The 19832-nt window shown below is 42.0% G+C and overlaps 1 protein-coding gene across 1 annotated transcript in view; it reads left to right on the top strand.

Moving 5' to 3' along the window:
• The window catches only part of ARCN1 (archain 1), a 28189-nt gene extending 11570 nt beyond the window's left edge, over positions 1-16619 (top strand). Inside the window, exons 6-10 of the mRNA XM_041771887.1 lie at positions 4345-4510; positions 7405-7552; positions 8063-8171; positions 11405-11609; positions 14860-16619. Of these exons, the coding sequence (XP_041627821.1) occupies positions 4345-4510; positions 7405-7552; positions 8063-8171; positions 11405-11609; positions 14860-14949 (718 nt within the window). The 3' untranslated portion in view covers positions 14950-16619. The remainder of the gene's footprint in view (positions 1-4344; positions 4511-7404; positions 7553-8062; positions 8172-11404; positions 11610-14859) is intronic.
• The last annotated feature ends 3213 nt before the right edge of the window (positions 16620-19832 follow it).

Here is a 19832-nt window from a genome sequence, read left to right as displayed (position 1 = left end):
TTGTCCGTCTTTTAATTTTTCCAGATTTAAAAGACTTAGAGTAGGTGATCCCTGGGTGGCTCAGTGGTTTAGCGCCTGCCTTTGGCCCAGGGCGCGATCCTGGGGTCCCGGGATCGAGTCCCGCGTCAGGCTCCTGGCATGGAGCCTGCTTCTCCCTCCTCCTGTGTCTCTGCCTCTCTCTCTATGTCTATCATAAATAATAAATAAATAAATATTAAAAAAAGACTTAGAGTACATCCTAGATTTTAACATGGGGCCTTTTCTTCTTCTTCTTCCCTTTAACCGTGATTGGAGGGTGCTCAGCTATTTTCTATGAAGTTTAGAACTTAACTTTTATTAACTCTGTGCTGGCTGAGGTTTTTGTTTTGTTTTGTTTTGTTTTTTAGAGAGAACATGTGGGAGGGGTTGCAGAGGGAGAAGGCAAATCTTTTTTTTCTTTAAGTTTTATTTATTAGTGAGTGGGGGAGAGCATGTGTGTGTATGCAGGCATGGGGAAGGGCAGAAAGAGAAGGAGAGACACAGGGAGACCCCCAGTGAGTGCAGACACCCACATGGGGCTTGAACTCAAGACTGAGATCATAACCTTAGCTGAAATCAAGTCTGACACTTAGCCAACTGAGCCACCCAGGCACCCTAGTGTGCTGGCTAAATCTAAAAGTAGCTTGCCTTGGGCACCGGACTGGCTCAGTTGGTAGAGTATGTGGCTCTTAATCTTGTGAGTTCAAGCTACATTTTGGGTGTAGAGATTACGTAAATAAATAAAACTTTATTTAAATAAAAACTTGAGGGCAGCCCGGGTGGCTCAGCGGTTTAGCACAGCCTACAGCCCAGGGCGTGATCCTGGAGACCCGGGATCGAGTCCCACGTCAGGCTCCCTGCGTGGAGCCTGCTTCTCCCTCTATCTGTGTCTCTGCCTCTCTCTCTCTCTCTCTCTCTCTCTCTCTCTCTCTCTCCCCTCTCTGTGTATTCTCATGAATAAATAAATAAAATCTTAAAAAAAAAAACAAAAACTTGAGGGGTATCTGAGTGGCTCAGTCGATTAAGCTTCTACCTTTGGCTCAGGTCATGATCCCAAGATCCTGGGATTGAGCCCTACATTGTGCTTCCTGCTTCTTGGGGAGCCTGCTTCTCTCTCTCCCTTTGTCTGCCATTCCTTCTGCTTGTGCGCTCCCTCTCTGTCAAATAAATACATAAAATCTTTAAAATATGTAAATAAATGAATGAAAACTTGAAATAAAAAAAAAAAATAAAACTTAATAAAAGTAACTTGTCTTTATGCCTAGTATGTACATGACCAGCGGACTTGAATTAGATGGCTAGAGCTGTGGTAGCCCCTACACTATATTTTGGCATGTCTTCTTCTTCTTCTTTTTTTTTTTTTTTTTTTAAGATTTTATGTATTTATTCATAGAGACACAGAGAGAGGGGCAGAGACACAGGCAGAGGGAGAAGCAGGCTCCATGCAGGGAGCCCAACATGGGACTCGATCTCGGATCTCTGGGATCACGCCCTGGACTGAAGGCAGCGCTAAACCGCTGAGACACCCGGGCTGTCCTTGGCATGTCTTCTTTTAATTAAACTTCCTTTTTTTTTTTTTCTTTAATTTCTCTCTAACTTTATATTTTTAAAAATATTTTGTTTATTTGAGAGAAAGTGAGAAAGCGAGCACATGTGCGCAGGAGAGCACAAGTGGGAGGGGCAGAGGAAGAGGGAGAAGCAGACTCCCTGCTGAGCATAGAGCCTGATGTGGGACTCCATCCCAGGACACTAGGATCATGACCTGAGCCAAAGGCAGATGCTTGAGCTACCCAGGTGCCCTAATTAAACTTTAAGATGAATCAATCTTTAACACAAAATTTATAAATATTTTTAACAGCAAATTAAAACATTATCTTTTGCCTTTTCAATACTTGAACTCAGTATAGAATATTTTGATTTGTCTCTTATCTCAGGACTGGTTCGTAACTTTTTTTTTTTAGCAAGCTCACATATTCATGACTCAGATTTCTTGTCTTGAAGCCCAGACTTCTGTTGCTGATGGTTTTGGGGTCAAGTGAAAGATGAGTCTGAGAAGATACTTTTATCAGGTGTACATAAAAGAAGAGTATTTTCTATGTCCTGTTCTGTATGAGATGGACAGGGTTACGTTAGGATAAATCTCTGAAATCACTAAAGCTCCTGTGCTGTTCTGAGTGGTTGCTTTGAGTGAGACAAAGGCTTGACACTATTTTAAAAAGTTGTTGGAATCCACCATGTATTAGGGCTTGAGACTCTTCTAAATGATGAAATACTTCTTGAGCCTGGAACAAACTCTTGTGAAAGTAAAGGGGACCCATGCACTCATGAATGGGGGGAGGGGCAGAGGGGAGAAGGAGAGAATCCTGATCAGACTCTGCCTAGAGCGGGGAACCCAATGTGGGTCTTGATCTCAGGATCCTGAGGTCATGACCTGAAGCGAAACTGAGAGACACTCAACTGACTGAGCCACTCAGGTGCCCCAACCCTGCATTAAGATACATGACTTTGTAGTCTTATGTATCAAGCTTTTGTTTTTGGGAAGACTTATATGCTGAAATAAAGCAGGATGCCACAATGTTCTTTTTAGTATCTGCAGTTTACCCAAGTTAAAAATAATTTTAGTAGAAAATATGGATAGATTATACTTAGTAATTGCCCAGAACAGCAGCACTTTTTATTTTACTTATTTTTTTATTAGGTTATACATTCTATAGTTCAAAATTTAAAAGGTTTAAAAAGTATTATAGGGACTCCTGGGTGGCTTGGTCAGTTAAATGTCCCACTCTTGATTTTGGTTCAGGTCTACGGCCATACCACCCTGAACGCGCCCAATCATGTCTGATTTTGGCTCAGTTCATCTCAAGGTTGTAGGATCAAGCACTGTGTCAGGGTTGCACTTGTGCTCAGCGTGGAGTTTGTTTATCCTTCTTCTTCTGTTCCTCACCACCCCCTCTTAAATGATTAAGGTAAATCTACAGAGGAAATAAGTATTAAAATAAAAAGTCTTCTACCCAGCCAGGCAAGTTTCTCTTTTTGGAGGCAACTAGTATTAACTAGTTTTTTGGTATATTCTTCTGAGGGGTATAGTCTATATGTAGGCTAATAAAAACATACATATTCCATTTTTCTTCTTTTTACACAGTGGTAGCATACTAGACACATTTTCCAATTGTTTTTTTTTTTTTTTTTTGAGATGAGAAAAGCCTTATTTGAAACCTAAAGATACATCTAAACATAATACTGTGTCTTAGACTAGATCTTGTACTTTATTTAAAAATTTTTTTAATTTTAGGGCAGCCCGGGGGGCTCAGCAGTTTAGCGCTGCCTTCAGCCCGGGGCATGATCCTGGAGACCCAGGATCGAGTCCCGCGTCAGGCTCCCTGCATGGAGCCTACTTCTCCCTCTGCCTGTGTCTCTGCCTCTCTCTCTCTCTCTCTCTCTCTTGAATAAATAAAATCTTTAAATTATTTTATTTTATTTTAAAGATCTTACCCATTTGTTTGAGAGAGAGACTGAATGTGTGTGAGTTGGGGGAGGAGCAGAGGGAGAGGGTGAGAGAATCCTAAGGAGACTGCATTGAGCAAGGGGCTTGATTCCAGGACCCTGAGATTATGACCTGAGTTGAAATCAAGAGTCTGACGCTTGACTAACTGAGCCAGTCAGGTGACCTGGGATCTTGCACTACTTTGAATGACATTACTAGGTCAACTGAACAGAATTGGCATGTGGATGATCGAGTAGGCAAGTATCAATGTCATTTTATGAAGTTGATAACAGTACTGTGGTTATGTAAGAGAATATCCCTATTCTTACAAGATGTACTCTGACATGTTTAGGGATAAAGGGCCATGATATGCATGACCTGCCTCTAAGTAGATCAGGAAAAAATTAAATAATAGTCACAGAGTTATGCAAATGATAAAAGAAATGGTGAAATAAAATGTTAATAACATTTTAAGAAGGTATAAATGTATTCCTGTATAATTTTAATCTTTTAATTTTTGAAATTATTTTCAAGTGAAAAGAATTTCATTTGTTACCCCCTTTTCCCATAACTGCTTGGTATTCATTTTTGTGGCTATACCTTTATGTATTTAAGCAGTTCCCTATTTATGGATTTTTAAGTTATTTCCAAACTTCTATCATAAACAATTCTTCAGTGAATAACTACTACATTGTTTGCACTGGTGGGAACTTGTCTGTGAGATTCTGTACATATAGCAGCATCTAAAAATAAATTGTTGTTGGCTAATCACCATTAAATCTTGGAGAAAGGGAATTCTGGTTTCTACCTCTATGAACAGATTTATTACTTTTTCTCTACAGTGTGCACATGAAGATTGAGGAAAAGATTACACTGACTTGTGGACGGGATGGAGGATTGCAGAATATGGAGTTGCATGGCATGATCATGCTTAGGATCTCAGATGATAAATTTGGCCGCATTCGTCTCCATGTTGAAAATGAAGATAAGAAAGGGGTGCAGCTACAGGTGTGTGGAGGCTGGAGGCTTTGGCTAAGGGAGTATAGTCTTAAGACTTCGGTTTTTCTGCCTAGCACAGTCTTTCTTGACTGAAGTTTCTCATGTGAACCACAGAACGCAGAAAATTGATTTCTATAACTAGTGCCATTCTAGATACCTAGGAAAGAAGTTAATTTATTATATACAGTGGATACCTTTAGGCAGTAAATCTCTTCCCAGGTGAGTTGAGAGCAACTGACAGCAATTGTATTAGAATAGCCTTTTAATAGTAGAATTGAATGAAAGGTCATTTTGAAATCTAATTAATAGGGTGCCTAGGTGGCTCAGTTCGTTCAGTGTCTGCCTTCAGCTCAGGTCATGATCCCAGGGTCCTGGGATTGAGCCCTGCATCAGATCAGGCTCCCTGCTCAATGAGGAGTCTGCTTCTCGCTCTTCCTCTCCCTCTGCCCTCTCTCCTTGTTCATGTTCTCTCTCTCTGTCTCTCTCCCCCTCTCTCCCTCCATCTCAAATACAATCTTTAAAAAAAATCTAATGACTTTATACTCATTAACAAAGATACAAATAGGTGCTTATTTATTAATGTTACACAAAAAGTAAAATAATTAAAGGTATTGCCGAAATACAGTTTTTAAAAAATGGCAGTTTTTAAAAGATTTATTTATATATTTAGAGAGTGTGAGCAGCAGGAGGGGAAAAGGGAGAGAAGCAGATTCCCTGCTGAATGTGGAGCCCTCTGTGGGGCTCAGCTTGATCCCAGGATCCCTGAGATCATGACCTGAGCTGAAATGAAGAGTCAGACAATCAACTAAGCTACCCAGGCGCCCTAAAAATGGCCATGTTTTTAAACTTAATAAGGAGATATTTTATTAAAACAGATTGTGCGGGGATCCCCGGGTGGCGCAGCGGTTTGGCGCCTGCCTTTGGCCCAGGGCGTGATCCTGGGGACCCGGGATCAAATCCCACGTCGGGCTCCCGGTGCATGGAGCCTGCTTCTCCCTCTGCCTGTGTCTCTGCCTCTCTCTCTCTCTCTGTGTGTGTGACTATCATAAATAAATAAAAATTAAAAAAAAAAAAAAAAAACAGATTGTGCGGACGCCTGAGTGACTCAGCAGTTGAGCGTCTGCCTTCAGCTTATGGTGTGATCCCCAGGGTCCTGGGATTGAGTCCCACATTAGGCTCTCCACAGAGAGCCTGCCTCTCCCTCTGCCTATGTCTCTGCCTCTCTGTGTCTCTCATGAATAAATAAATAAAATCTTTTAAAAAATAAAATAGATTGTGACACTAAATTTACTCATCCTGTCATTGTGTAAACTACATTTGAGAGAGAGAGAGAAAAAAAACGAGTAGCGGGGAGAGGCAGAGGGAAAGGGACAGAGTCCCTGCTGAGACAGGAGCCTGATGCAGGACTCAATCCTAGGACCCTGAGATTATGAGCTGAGCTGAAGTTGGATACTTAATTGGCTGAGCCACTCAGTCATTCATTGCCCTGAAAGGGCAATATCTAATTATATTTGAAAAGTTAAAATCCTTACAAAATAAATATGTATGTTCCACCTATGTGGATAAGTATAAAACTTCTTTGTGTTATTACAGTTGTCACATTTTATTTTATTTAAATGGTTGATCTTGTATTTCTTGTCAGAAGGACAAAGCATTTTCATGGAAGAGTGTATTTTTTTGGTCTTCTTTATTTTTCCCCCATAATCAGCACTAAGTTGTCTTTTGGGAGTAATGCTTGTAGTTTTGATGACAGCTTTGCTGGCTCTTAAAGTATATGTAGGCTACTGTCCAAGAATTATTTTTTTTTCCCTTTTTTGTCTTAATAGGACTTCTTTTTAAAAGGTTAGTTTATTGGGGGTCCTGGGTGGCTCAGGTGGTTAAGCATCTGCCTTCAGCTCAGGTCATGATCCCAGGGTCCTGGGATCAGGCCCCGCATCAGCTCACTGCTCAGGGGAGTCTGCTTCTCCCTCTCCCTCTGCCCATCCCCCCCCACCTTGTTCATGCTTGCTCTGTCATTCTCTCAAATAAATAAATCTTTAAAAAAATAAAAATAAAAATAGAAGGTTAGTTTATCTTACTTGGCCTGAGTTTGAACAACTTCAGTGCTCTGGGCAAAATTGCAACTAAACTTTCCATAGAAGCTTTTCCCTCTCCTACCTTCTGACTCTAAGGCCAGGACTGCTATATGATCCAGGCATCTGATGAGTGTCTGACCCTAGTCTTCTACTTGGCTTGCTTGGCCCTACCATGATGTGGCTTCCTGTAAAGTATTTTTAGAAAGGACTTGGTTAAAGGTCTTCAGCTTTTTCAATTACAAAATTATTAACTTGTTCAATTACAAACAAAATGCCTTGGAATTAAAATTATTTTTTTTAATTACTATTTTTTAAAAAGATTTATTTATTTTAGAGAGAGCATGCAGGGGGTGGGGTGGGAAGGAGGGACAGAAGGAGAGAGAGAATGTCAAGCACACTTCCCCGTGGAGCACAGAGCCCAGTGCAAGGTGAGATCCCATGACCCCAAGGTCATGACCAGAGCCGAAATCAAGTTGGCCGCTCAACCAACTGAGCCACCCTGGTGCCCCAAATTACTATTTTTTTTAATGTCTTAAATATTTTTAAAAGTCTTTAAAGAAGAAGTCTTTCTTCAAATGAGAAGGAATTGGCATTTCTATTTTATTTTTATTTGTTTTTTTAAGGATTTTACTTTTAAGTAATTTCTACACCCAACATGGGCCTTGAACTCACAATCCCTAGATCAACAGTTGCATGCTCCACTGCCACCTAAGCCAGCCAGGTGCCCTGTGGTACTCTATCTTAGGTGTTTAGATTATGGGCCAGGTAAGACCAGAGTTAGTTTATTATCATGCTTGAACCTCAGTTTTCTTTTTCTTCTCATTTCAGACCCATCCAAATGTGGATAAAAAACTTTTCACTGCAGAATCTCTAATTGGCTTGAAGAATCCGGAGAAGTCATTTCCAGTCAACAGTGATGTAGGGGTGCTAAAGTGGAGACTACAGACCACAGAAGAATCTTTTATTCCACTGACAAGTAAGTGCTTCTGGCCAGTCCCACTAAGCTAGTCTGTACTAAGAACTAGAAATAGCTCTGGCTTGTACATGCTTATCTTCATTGCTGTAGCAAAATTCTTTTTGACAGAATGACTTTCTTTCAAAATGGACTTGGTGCTGCATTTTGTATATTTTAAATATGAGCATTCATTTTTTTTAAAGATTTTATGTATTTATTCATGAGAGACACACAGAGAGAGGCGGAGACGCAGGCAGAGGGAGAAGTAGGCTCCATGCAGGAAGCCCAACGTGGGACTCAATCCCGGGTCTCCAGGATCACACCCTGGGTTGAAGATGGTGCTAAACCACTGGGCCACCAGGGCTGCCCTGAACGTTCATTTTTAATAGCTTTAATTTTTAACCTTATTTATAGTAGTTTATATTAAGATGTTTAAGGCCTGCAGCTAGCTGTCAGCTTTGACTTACCATGTTAAATTTTCGTAACTCTTTTTCTAATATTTGAATATTCCTGTTTTGCTTTTCTTCTCAGTTAACTGCTGGCCCTCAGAGAGTGGAAATGGCTGTGATGTCAACATAGAATATGAGCTACAAGAAGATAATTTGGAACTGAATGATGTGATTATCACCATCCCACTCCCGTAAGTGGCATCCCCCACATAATTTTTTTTTTTTTTTTCCCTGTACTGGGCTTATAGAACTAGCTTTTTGGAGCTTGTTTTAGAGGCAGCACTTAGTTGGTCATCCATTTTAAAATATCTGCTTTTTAAGGTCTTTATTTTATTTTTATTTTATTTTTATTTTTATGATAGTCACAGAGAGAGAGAGACAGGCAGAGACATAGGCAGAGGGAGAAGCAGGCTCCATGCACCGGGAGCTCGATGTGGGATTCGATCCCGGGTCTCCAGGATTGCGCCCTGGGCCAAAGGCAGGCGCTAAACCGCTGCGCCACCCAGGGGTCCCTTTAAGGTCATTTATAATAAAAGAAACCAGTTAGATAAATCCACAGTATTATATACTTCCTCTCCTAGGACATTGGAAAAGGTAATTCTCTTGGAACAGAAATCAGGAGATAGAGAGGAAGGCAATTGACTGCAACAGGGCACAAGGGAGGACAGTGGAAGTTCTGTGACTTGACTGCGATGGTGTTTATAAGATTACATACAAAATGCATTGAGCTGTACATTCTAAAACGAGTGGATTTTGCTGTGTTTAAAGCCAACTCAAACAAAGCCAGTTGTAGTTGTAGAGCTGTTTTCAGATGTTGGGCCTCTGTTCTTGTAGTAATGAAGACTTCCAGAAGGAGGAGCCACTTCTCAGTCAAAAAGAAAGGTGTTGGTTTTGTTTTGCAACTCAGAAATTGAATCTGTCAGTCTGAATTTTTCTTTTACTTGGCTCTCTGAACTTTCATCTAAAGATGAGAGTATGTTCTGTTTTGTTTTGAATAATTTATTTACTTATTCATGAGGGACACAGAGAGAGAAGCCGGCACCATGCAGGGAGCCCGATGTGGGATGTGATCCTGGAGTCCCGGGATCACACCCTGAGGCAAAGGCAGACGCTCAACTGCTCAGCCACTCAGGCATCCTGAGATTATGTTTTTAGGGTAATTATTGATTCTTGCTGGAGCACATACTTACATTCATTTTCATAAGTTTTCTAACAGTTTTATTGAGTATAAATGACAGAGTAAGCTACACGTATTTAAGTTGTACAATTTGATAAGTTTTGACATGTATGCACCTGTGAAACCATCACCACAATTAAGATAGTGAAAATGTCCCTCACCCCTAGAAAATCAGTTCCAAAAACTTTTTATTTTATTTTTAGGTCCAGTAACTTTTTAATATATGCTTAAGTGACCTACTTTCTAGGGTCATCTGGAAATACTGTTGCCCTGAAGTTTCTCTCACTAGCACTTCCAGTGAGTGTGCTCTATTATATCACTAGTGAGGCCAGCTCCTCTCTTCTTCCTCTCAGTACCTGCCCCCATGATTAAGTACAGGGTGTAATACTGAACCCCCAGTAAATGTATTCTTGGTGTATCTTTACTGTTACACTGTTTAGTTATTATTGCAAAGAAAATGGTTTTAATTTAATTGGTAGTCTTGTTTCCTTTTTGATAATTCTTTTTTTCCTTTTAAAATTTTTTTTTCCTTTTTGATAATTCAAACGCTTACCCAGACAGGTTTGGTTTTTAGTCATTCATTTCCATTTAAAAAAACGTTTTATTACCAATCTCTCCTTTATTGGAATGACTGTCTTAATTCTTCATAGCTTGGTTATTCTTTCAGAATAATAGATGGCTGCCTTGAACCACTGTAGGACTTGGGTGTTGGTGACAGGTGTGGGTTTTGTTTTCAAGATTTATTTTACTAGACTATTTTTAGGATGCCACAATTTTTAGGCTTCTCCATTTACCCTATAATTGTGGTTATGGTGGTTTCCTGTGTCTTAGTTCAGTTTTGCAAGTCTCCAGAAGAGACCCTTACACAACATTTTACCCTTTTGTCTAGGACTGATCATTTGAGAGATCAGAGTCGGAATTGGAATAGAGAGCAGAAAGAAGTAACATATATACAACTGGGACCATACAATTGATAGGGAAGAGCTGATCATGTTATATCACTGTTAAATTCTTCTCTTTGTCTTTCCTTATTTACTCTGCCCCTAATAGAAGCACTGAATGGCACTAGTGAATGAAAAGATGGTAAATTTGCAATGTCTAGGAGAAGGTGATACTGCCTATCAGCCATGTGTGAGGGTGCAAAGTACATCCTAACTAGCCCTGGTTCTCTGACAGATTAAGGACAGCCATGTGTCTCTTTGTCCCATCATGTTCACTCTCTGGGCAGGAGTGATCATGTTTTCACTTATCACATAAAAGTTGACTGACTGGATTGTAAATCAGATCCACCAGCATCAACTACAGGTTTTGAAACTTTTTAAAGATTTTATTCATTTAGGGATGCCTAGGTGGCTCAGTGGTTGAACGTCTGCCTTTGGCTCAGGGCATGATCCCAGAGTCCCGGGATTGAGTTCTGCATTGGGCTCCCTGCATGGAGCCTGCTTCTCCCTCTGCCTGTGTCTCTGCCTCTCTCCCTATGTCTCTCTCATGAATAAAATCTTAAAAAAAAAAAAGAAAGAAAGATTTTATTATTTATTAGAGAGACAGCACAAGCAGGGTAGAGAGGGAGAAGCAGGCTCCCCACTGAGCTGGGAGCCTGACATGGGGCTTGATTCCATGGGGCTTGATTCCAGGGGCTTGACATGGGATTATGACCTGAGCTCAAGGCAGACACTTAACGGATTGAGCCACTCAGGCACCCCTTGGTTTTGAAACATTCTAAAATCTTTTGAAGACATCTTCTCTAAGGGCCAAATTCATCTCCATTCTAAATAACCACGTAATAGTATATAAGGTTTTATTTTTATTTTTATTTTTTGTATATAAGGTTTTATATCACTACTATCAACCTGTTTCCCCCCACTGACCTATAAAGAGAGCTGCGTTATGTTAAAATTCCGTCTTGATAAGGCAGCAAACCCTTGCTGCGGGATTTTTGGAGATATATCCCACTTCTCACATTTGTCAGTCTTAGTCCCCTGCTAGGTCCAGATCTAACCCACAAACTGAAGCAGCCCATGAATATATCTGGTTGTGTGTATCTTATCTATAAAGCAGTGAGTGAGAGCCTTAGTCCAGGCGCTAGGACTTTTTTTGATCCTTGAAGTTGTTAGGGAGCCTCATTTTTTTCTAGGACTGAAAATGGGGCTGAATTTGAGAAGCATGATCAAATTTGGGGCTAATTTTCCTTGGCAGAGTTCTTGCAGCTCTGGACAGCTCAGGTGACACAGGTATTTCTCTTCACAGATCTGGCGTGGGCGCACCAGTGATTGGGGAGATTGACGGTGAGTATCGACACGACAGCCGACGAAATACCTTGGAGTGGTGCCTGCCAGTGATTGATGCCAAAAATAAGAGCGGCAGCCTTGAGTTCAGCATTGCTGGGCAGCCCAACGACTTCTTCCCTGTTCAAGTCTCCTTCATCTCCAAAAGAAACTACTGTAACATACAGGTATCCCCTTTTAATAGAGAGCACATACGGGGAAAGCGGTAGGATGGATGCCAGATAAACAAATGGCATCAAAAATCAGAAAAGCTGGGATGCCTGGCTGGTTCAGTCCATATAGCATGTGACTCTGGATCTCACAATTGTGAGTTCAAGTCCTATCTTGGCCTAGAACTTACTTTAAAGAGAAAAAAAATCAGAAAAGCTGATATTCCATGTGGATTCCATTATTGATTCTCATTGTATGATCTTGGTTTCAGTTCCTCTCCTGCTTTAACTCAGTTTTCCTCTCTAGATTGGTAAAGAAATGGAATATGAATACGTATAACAGTCTTTTTGTGTTGTGCAAGATTTATCTTAGTTGCCGGTTTTTTAAATTAATTTCATAAATATTATTTTTTAAAGATTTTATTTATTCATGAGAAACACAGAGAGAAAGAGGCAAAGACACAGGCAGAAGGAGAAACAGGCTCCCTGCAAGAAGCCTGATGCGGGACTTGATCCCAGGACCCCCGAGTGAAAGCAGACGCTCAACTGCTGAGCCACCCAAGCGTCCCAATTTCATACAATTTAAAAGCCGTGTACCAAAACAACCAATCCATGGTTTTCTAATGCCTTTTTTTTTTTTTTTTTTTAAAGATTTTATTTATTTATTCTTGAGAGATAGAAGGAGAGACAGAGCCAGACACAGGCAGAGGGAGAAGCAGGCTCCATGCACCGGGAGCCCGACGTGGGACTCGATCCCGGGTCTCCAGGATCGCGCCCTGGGCCAAAGGCAGGCGCCACACCGCTGCGCCACCCAGGGATCCCCTCTAATGCCTTTTTAAAAATTATTTTTCAGGGGATCCCTGGGTGGCGCAGCGGTGTGGCGCCTGCCTTTGCCCCAGGGCGCGATCCTGGAGACCCGGGATCGAGTCCCACATCGGGCTCCCGGTGCATGGAGCCTGCTTCTCCCTCTGCCTGTGTCTCTGCCTCTCTCTCTCACTGTGTGCCTATCATAAATAAATAAAAAAATAAAAAAAAAGAAACAAAAAGCTTTCCATTTTCCTTATAAAAAAAAAATATTTTTTTCAGGATGCCTGGGTAGCTCAGCGGTTGAGCACTTGCCTTTGGCCCAGGGCACGATCCTGGAGTCACAGGATCGAGTCCCACATCAGGCTCCTTGCATGGAAACTGTTTATGTCCCTGCCTCTCTCCCTGTGCCTCTCATGAATAAATAAATAAAATCTTTTTTAAAATAATATTTTTTTTCATTTATTATTTTTATTTTTTATTTTGTAATGCCTTTTATGTCACTAGATTCGAACCCAGGAAATTAATTAATTAATTTGAGAGAAAGAGATAGCAGAAATAGGGAGAGGGAAGAGAAGCAGACTCCCCACTGAGCATGGAGCCTGATCTGGTGTGTGGCTCAATCCCAGGACCCTGAGATAACCTGAGCTGAAGGCTCATCTGACTGAGCCACCTAGGTGACCCAAGAAAGTTTTTTACTTGGAAGGCAAAATTGTTTCCCTGCAAAAGTGATTCTAATACAAATGGATATAATATTTGGATTATTTGGGGGGCACCTGGGTGGCTCAATCAGTTAAGTGTCCAACTCTTAGTTTCAGCTCAGATCATGGTTTCAGTTGTGGGACCGAGCCACACGTTGAGCTCCACGATCAGCATGAAGTCTGCTTGTCCCTCTCCCTCTGCTCCTCCCTCTCCTTGCTCACACATGCTTGCGCGTGCTCCCTCTCTCTCTCATAAATAAATATCTTTTAAAAACCCTCAATAGGGATCCCTGGGTGGCGCAGCGGTTTGGCGCCTGCCTTTGACCCAGGGCGCGATCCTGGAGACCCGGGATCGAATCCCACGTCAGGCTCCCGGTGCATGGAGCCTGCTTCTCCCTCTGCCTGTGTCTCTGCCTCTCTCTCTCTGTGACTATCATAAATAAATAAAAATAAAAAAAAAAATAAAGATTAAAAAAAAAAAAAAAGAATGGTTTAAAAAAAAATAAATAAAAACCCTCAATAAAAATAAATAAAAAGCCTCACTATTTGGAATTATTTATGTTACAACTTCCCTTCATTAATACAGATAATCATGAGCCAGTTCTGTTGTAGACCTTGTCCTTTAGATAAGCAAAGCAGTGGAAATTTGTGAACTGATTCTTTAGATCATTAATTTTTTTTTCTTTTTTTTTTTAAGATTTTCTGTATTTATTCATGAGAGACACAGGAGAGAGATAGAGAGAGAGAGAGAGAGAGAGGCAGAGGCAGGCTCCAGGCAGGGAGCCCGATATCTGACTCGATCCTGATCTTGGGATTCCAGGATCACGCCCTGGGCTGAAGGGAGGCGCTCTACCGCTGAGCCATCCAGGCGTCCCTAGATCATTATTTTTAACTCATTGTTTCTCTAGTTTTTGAAGTTGCATTACAAGTACCCAATTTATATGGTCATTTTCCCTTCTGACTTGTTGATTTGCTTGTTGTTGTGGCCCTATCTTATCTTCCCAGATGGTTTCTATCTCTCCTGTAAGTGCTTAGGCGGTTACAGTTTCCTTCCTCTGTTGGATAATTCCAAAAAGCAGTTTTCTCTCCACTCTCAATTATTGGCATAAGCCCATCAATATTGGGAGCATGGGATTGAACACAAGACATGACATAGAAATGGGTACATTTTCCTGTTTGGGACTATTGGAAGAGTAGGACTCTCTGAAAACCTCATTAGAAACTATAATCGGTGGTTGAAGCATTGTGTTGATGCCATTATAAGCCCTAATATTATAGGTAATTTATTAAATCAGACATTTATAATAAAAAGAAAAGAAAAGATCTCATAGAAGGACCCAGCCATATCTAGAAAATAAGTGATAGAGCAGCTTGGAGAGCAAATTAGGCAAATGACATTGAAGAGTTAGAATATTTCATTTTGGGTCAAAATACTAATTGATCAGTCTGATAAAATGTCTTTGAAGTTTGCAGTTTTATGGGGCGGGAGCTGGGTAGTGGCCACTCGTTCTAGATCTTTTACTTGATACTACTCTATGTCTTATGCTAACAGTTGTCTTTTCTGTCTAGAAATAAGTTAATCATGTTGGTGGGGAAGAGTGATGCTGTAAGCTACAATTGTGAATTAAACTTTTTTTAGTGTTTTTGAGTTATTTTTAATACTGCTTTAAGGGAATTTGATCTGTTCTATCCTGAGAATTTAGTCAGCACCTTAGAGACTCACTCTCCTCCTGCTTTACCTCACTCTCTGTTTGTTTCCCTAGGTTACCAAAGTGACCCAGGTAGATGGAAATAGCCCCGTAAGGTTTTCCACAGAGACCACTTTCCTGGTGGATAAGTATGAAATCCTGTAATTCCAAGAAGAGGGAACTGGAAAGGAAAATTTTCAAATTAATAAAGAAGAAGCCAACAGTGGCTGAAGAGTTTTTTCCAAATCTACAAGCCATTGGAGACCCTTTTTTCTGGTACAGTGCACGATTCTCTGCGTGCAAGGACCCTCAACTCACCCTCAGTGTTCAAGTGTCACAGAGACATTCTTTGGCAAAGAAAGACACAAACATAAAGGGAAAGGCTGCTGATTTCTTTGGCACATTTTACTGGCCAGCAGGAAAGCATGCTCTCCAGAACCACCCCACCCCCCCAGTTAAATAATTGCTCTACCTTCGTCTTGTTATTGCTCCTTTGTTTTAATCCCTGAACATAGTTACATTTCATACTAGTTTTTTAAATTTTTCCTCTGCAAATTTTAATCTTTCATACTTCTTTCCTTTACCTTCAGTTTTTCTCTTTCTCTATACCTTCAGTCAAGCACTGGGATCATCCGTATATAGATACTGTATTTGGCACTCCTGGGAACTGGTTGATCTAATCCATCCTCGATCTTTGGACTATACAGGTGAACTGCTTCAGTGGGTTGAGGTCTAGGAAGTGAACAAATAAGGATGTGCTTTGTCCTTGTCCTATGTCCACTCATCCCTCCATTTCTTTTCACATTGTTTCCTTCCAGTCATGTCCCTCCAGTGTAGAACAGTACTGTGAATCCCACTTGTGCCACTAATAAAGACCGCTGAGAAGCAGCTTCCAGATGGCACAGCCTCCACTTGCAAGATGCCTGAGAGGCGAATGGTTATGTCTAGTGAGGGCTTTCACATCCACCAGTAATCCTGTCTGCTGCTGCCCACACTTCTGGTTCTTTACACTTTGGGTACTTCAGCTACAACATAAGAGTTCATGGTCTTTGTCATCCATTCACATGTCCTTGAATTTACCGTCTCCTTCTTCCTGGCTCTTTTCTGTGTTCTCAGTCCCTTCCTCTTTCTCAGTCTTTGAAGTCCTTCCTTTCCGGCCCTCAAGCCTTTTTTGTTGGGTGTCCTTGTGCCCCATCTCATCCATGACTTGTGCAACGGAGAAAGCTACACCAGCCAGCCCAGCGTCGGCTTTCTGATCCAGTATTGCACTTGGTAGGGTTGCTGGGGCTGCTGCTAGGCCACAGCACCAGGCTGGGGTTGGGGGAGAGGCAGATGACTGGGTGACCTGCTGCACTTCCAGCTGGCTGGAGAGTACCACTCCCACTTGGGACAACATCAGGCCTCCCCTGCAAAGAGTGTACTGTCCTCAAAGCAGAGCAGTCACACACAGGTGGCCGTGGGCGGAATTGTTTGCCAAAGAAATTTCTGGCCTTTCCCTTTCCCTTAACTGCATCAGGGAAGAATCCTTATCTCTGGCTTGGTTTCCACATAAGGTTTTTTTGAGGAAGGGGACTGGGATAAGAAATCTGTCATGTAGTTAAGTAGGCAAGAAATCTTATTAATCCAGTTTTGTTTGAAAGTTGCTTGTCCATATGATTTTTTTTTTAAAGTTGTTTAGTTTCACAACTTTTTTTTTTTTTTCTGAAATTACTTTTGGGGTAATATTTAAAATGAGAGACATTTTGTAACCCTGTAAAATACATAGGGGATATAACATTCCAGTGTACACAAAGAAGGAAAATTCTTTAATCAAATAAAGAGTATTATAAAATGAATGTTTATTAGACTCTTGACTCTCATACTTTGGTGTCTGTTGTTTCAAGATGATGTAACAGGATCTAAGTTTAAAAATTAATGATATGTTTTTTTTAAGAGAAAATAATCTCTATCTGGGAGTATTCATTGCCTTTCCCTCCTTGTGTATTCTCTGTTTGAGCATGCACATGTACACATGCACTCCAGACACTGGTACTTTTTTTTTTTTTTTTTTTTTTTTATTTATTTATGATAGTCACACAGAGAGAGAGAGAGAGGCAGAGACACAGGCAGAAGGAGAAGCAGGCTCCATGCACCGGGAGCCTGACGTGGGATTCGATCCCGGGTCTCCAGGATCGCGCCCTGGGCCAAAGGCAGGCGCCAAACCGCTGCGCCACCCAGGGATCCCGACACTGGTACTTTTTGAATTTGATGCTACTTCTAGACTTTTATTTTTTATTTTTTATTTATTTATTTTTATTCATGAGACACAGAGAAAGAGGCAGAGACATAGGCAGAGGGAGAAGCAGGCTCTGTGTAGAGAGCCCAATGTGGGACTCAATCCCGGGACTCGAGGATCATGTCTTGAGCCAAAGGCAGACCCTTTAACCACTGAGCCACCCAGGCATCCCCAGACTTTTGGTCTTAATTTTGTCACGGCAATTGTAGAATCAGAAATATGAGGCTTCATCTGTAAAGAATAACAATGATTGGTGAGATCTCAGAGCATTCTCTTCCCCATTAGAACAACGGTGGTAAGAAGTAAATGATCCTGGGGTGAGGGATGGATGCTTGCGGAGTTTTGATAGTTTCCTCAGCAAAGACTCCATCCTTACTTTCTTTTTATTTAACTTAAACTATTGAATGTCAACAAATTCTTTGGAAGACAAATTACTCTCTGTAATGAATAGTAAGAGTCTGAGAATGATAAAGTTTTATCTTCATGGGGAAAGCCAAGACTTTGAATTTTTATTTCCTTAAGAGAAATACAAAGTATCTGGTCTGTGTTGCTGAAGTGTGGCTTGGCTCTCTGAGACTGTAACCTTAATCCAGTGAAGCACACCAGAACCATGCCACACCCTGACTGGCAGCTAATCCCTCCACGGCATCAAGTGGACTTTTTGTTGGTCTCTTGTGAGGGAGACTAACAAAATAATTAGCTCTGACTGAGCATTCTGTTGAATGTAGGAGGTTTGTGGTTCCTGCTTTGAATTAATTCCACACAGAGGAGGCAGGGAACATACCTCGTGGTCAGGAATTCCCTTTTAAAAAGATCTGTAATTCATCTACTCCCAGTAGTTCCAAACCCCCAGATCTATCAACCCGTGCATCTCTGACACAGGAAGCTTTGCCCTTAATGTGAAGTTGTTCACACTGAGTAGCAACTGAGTGATTTCCAGAGTTGATATAGAGTAGCTTTTTAAAACAGTTCACATCTGGTCGGGCCGGGCCCATTGGAAGAAGAGAAAAATAGGAAAAGCCCCCATCCTCAAGATTAAAGTCTAGGGCCACCTGGGCGGCTCAGTGGTTGAGCGTCTGCTTTTGGCTTAGGTCGTGGTCCTGGGGTCTTGGGATCGAATTCCACATCAGGCTCCTCGTGGGGAGTGTGCTTCTCTCTCTACCTAGGTCTCTGCCTCTCTCTGTGTCTCATGAATAAATAAATAAAATCTTAAAAAAGATTAAAGTCTAACCAGAAGCAATTGGCTGTACCCACTTAGACTTTTTTCCTAAAGTAGACAAGTGTTTTCTACAGCTGATGATAGCAGAGGTGTCTGTCTTGTAGGCTTCAGAGGAGTCTCTCAAAAGAAAGCAAAAACTCCACTCTCCTCTACTATGCACATCTCAGGGCACCCATTCTCCCTCTATTCCCTCTTGCCTCCTTTGGTAAATCTATTTGCAGCTATAGAGCTTTGAAACTCTTAGAGGCTCCACAAGTAATTGGTTGCCATTCATTGCTCTTACCCAGGGTTAGGAAGCATCTCTACAAGTGTCGGTCTCACATCTTACCCTCTGGGGTTAGGGGTTTACATGGAGGGAAACCTTTAGGAAGACAGTACTACCAACACAAGAGGTCAAGCAACTGGGCAGTTTTCACAAGCTTGGATCACTGGGGAGTGATCCCCCCACCCGCCATAGACAGACGGGGTTTTGGCCTTGCTGTTCACAGGGCAGGGGCTAAATGGTTCTTTAGGGCTTAGTCCAATTCTCAAAAGCTCCCATAAGCATACCCTGTGTGATCAGGTTGGTAACCAAAGGGGCTAGGTGAAAAAGAGGCATTAACAATTTCAAGGCAATTAGGGAAGTGGATCTAGGTCTTGTTTCCCATTATTTGCCCAAATCAGTGCTTGTTCTGATCAGCTCGTAGGAAGGTCCTGAGCCATGGAGGTAGATGAGATCAGTCTTCCCCCCTTCTCCCTCCCCCGCCCCTCCCCTGCCCTACCCAAAATGCCCACTCAGCTTCTGTGTCTCAGCTTTGGGTCTAAGCCTGGATTGTGCAATTTCTAGAAGCTGAGGAGAGAGCTCCTGCTGAAGAAAGGTTTGAACTTTTTCCCAAGTTGGATGCAGCGAGAAGTTAGTTGGCATCACTGCTGCCACCACACCTACACTAATGATGCCTGAGTTCAGGATCCACAGGGGCCAGAAAGGATAGCTTTAGAAGGTGTGAAGCTACAGGGGTCGCTTGCTGTACTGAGCAATAATCGCCTCTTTCTGGGGCTGGAAGGGGCACGGTTGGAGAGGAGGGGCAGAAGTGGGAAATGTGCCTAGGCAAAGGCAGGAGGGACGTGGAAATAGACTCCTGACACTCAGCCAAGTGCAGAAGGCCTTCAAAAATCCACTCTTCCTTCCACACCCAGCCTTTGCCCTCTCCCCCTGCTTCCACTTCGGAAAGTCTGAAGCATGCTTGGAAAACTGTTTTCTGCTTTCTTCTCTCTTCCTCCCCCTTTCCTGAGCTCCCAGCTGCTCGACCTCTTGCGTAATTGTGAGAGAGCACTGAGTTTTTTGATGGGCTCCAGATGTGCGGCGGGTGGGGGTGGAGGGTGGGGGTGGTAGGTCTGTAGTCCCCTGAGTGCTCTAACTGTGGGAACATAGAGCCTCAACCCAGCAGGATGAGGACACATTGCACAGAGCCTTTATCATGGGGTCAGCTGGTCCCTGGGTGGGAGGACAGAAGTTGGGTGCTGTTTCAACCCCCTGCCTTCAGCATCATCTGCCTGGTGGTAGGCTGCATCATT

Source organism: Vulpes lagopus, chromosome 10 (genome assembly GCF_018345385.1).
Source record: "Vulpes lagopus strain Blue_001 chromosome 10, ASM1834538v1, whole genome shotgun sequence".
In the NCBI taxonomy this organism is placed as follows: domain Eukaryota; kingdom Metazoa; phylum Chordata; class Mammalia; order Carnivora; family Canidae; genus Vulpes; species Vulpes lagopus.
This window is presented reverse-complemented; position numbering and strand designations above follow the sequence as displayed.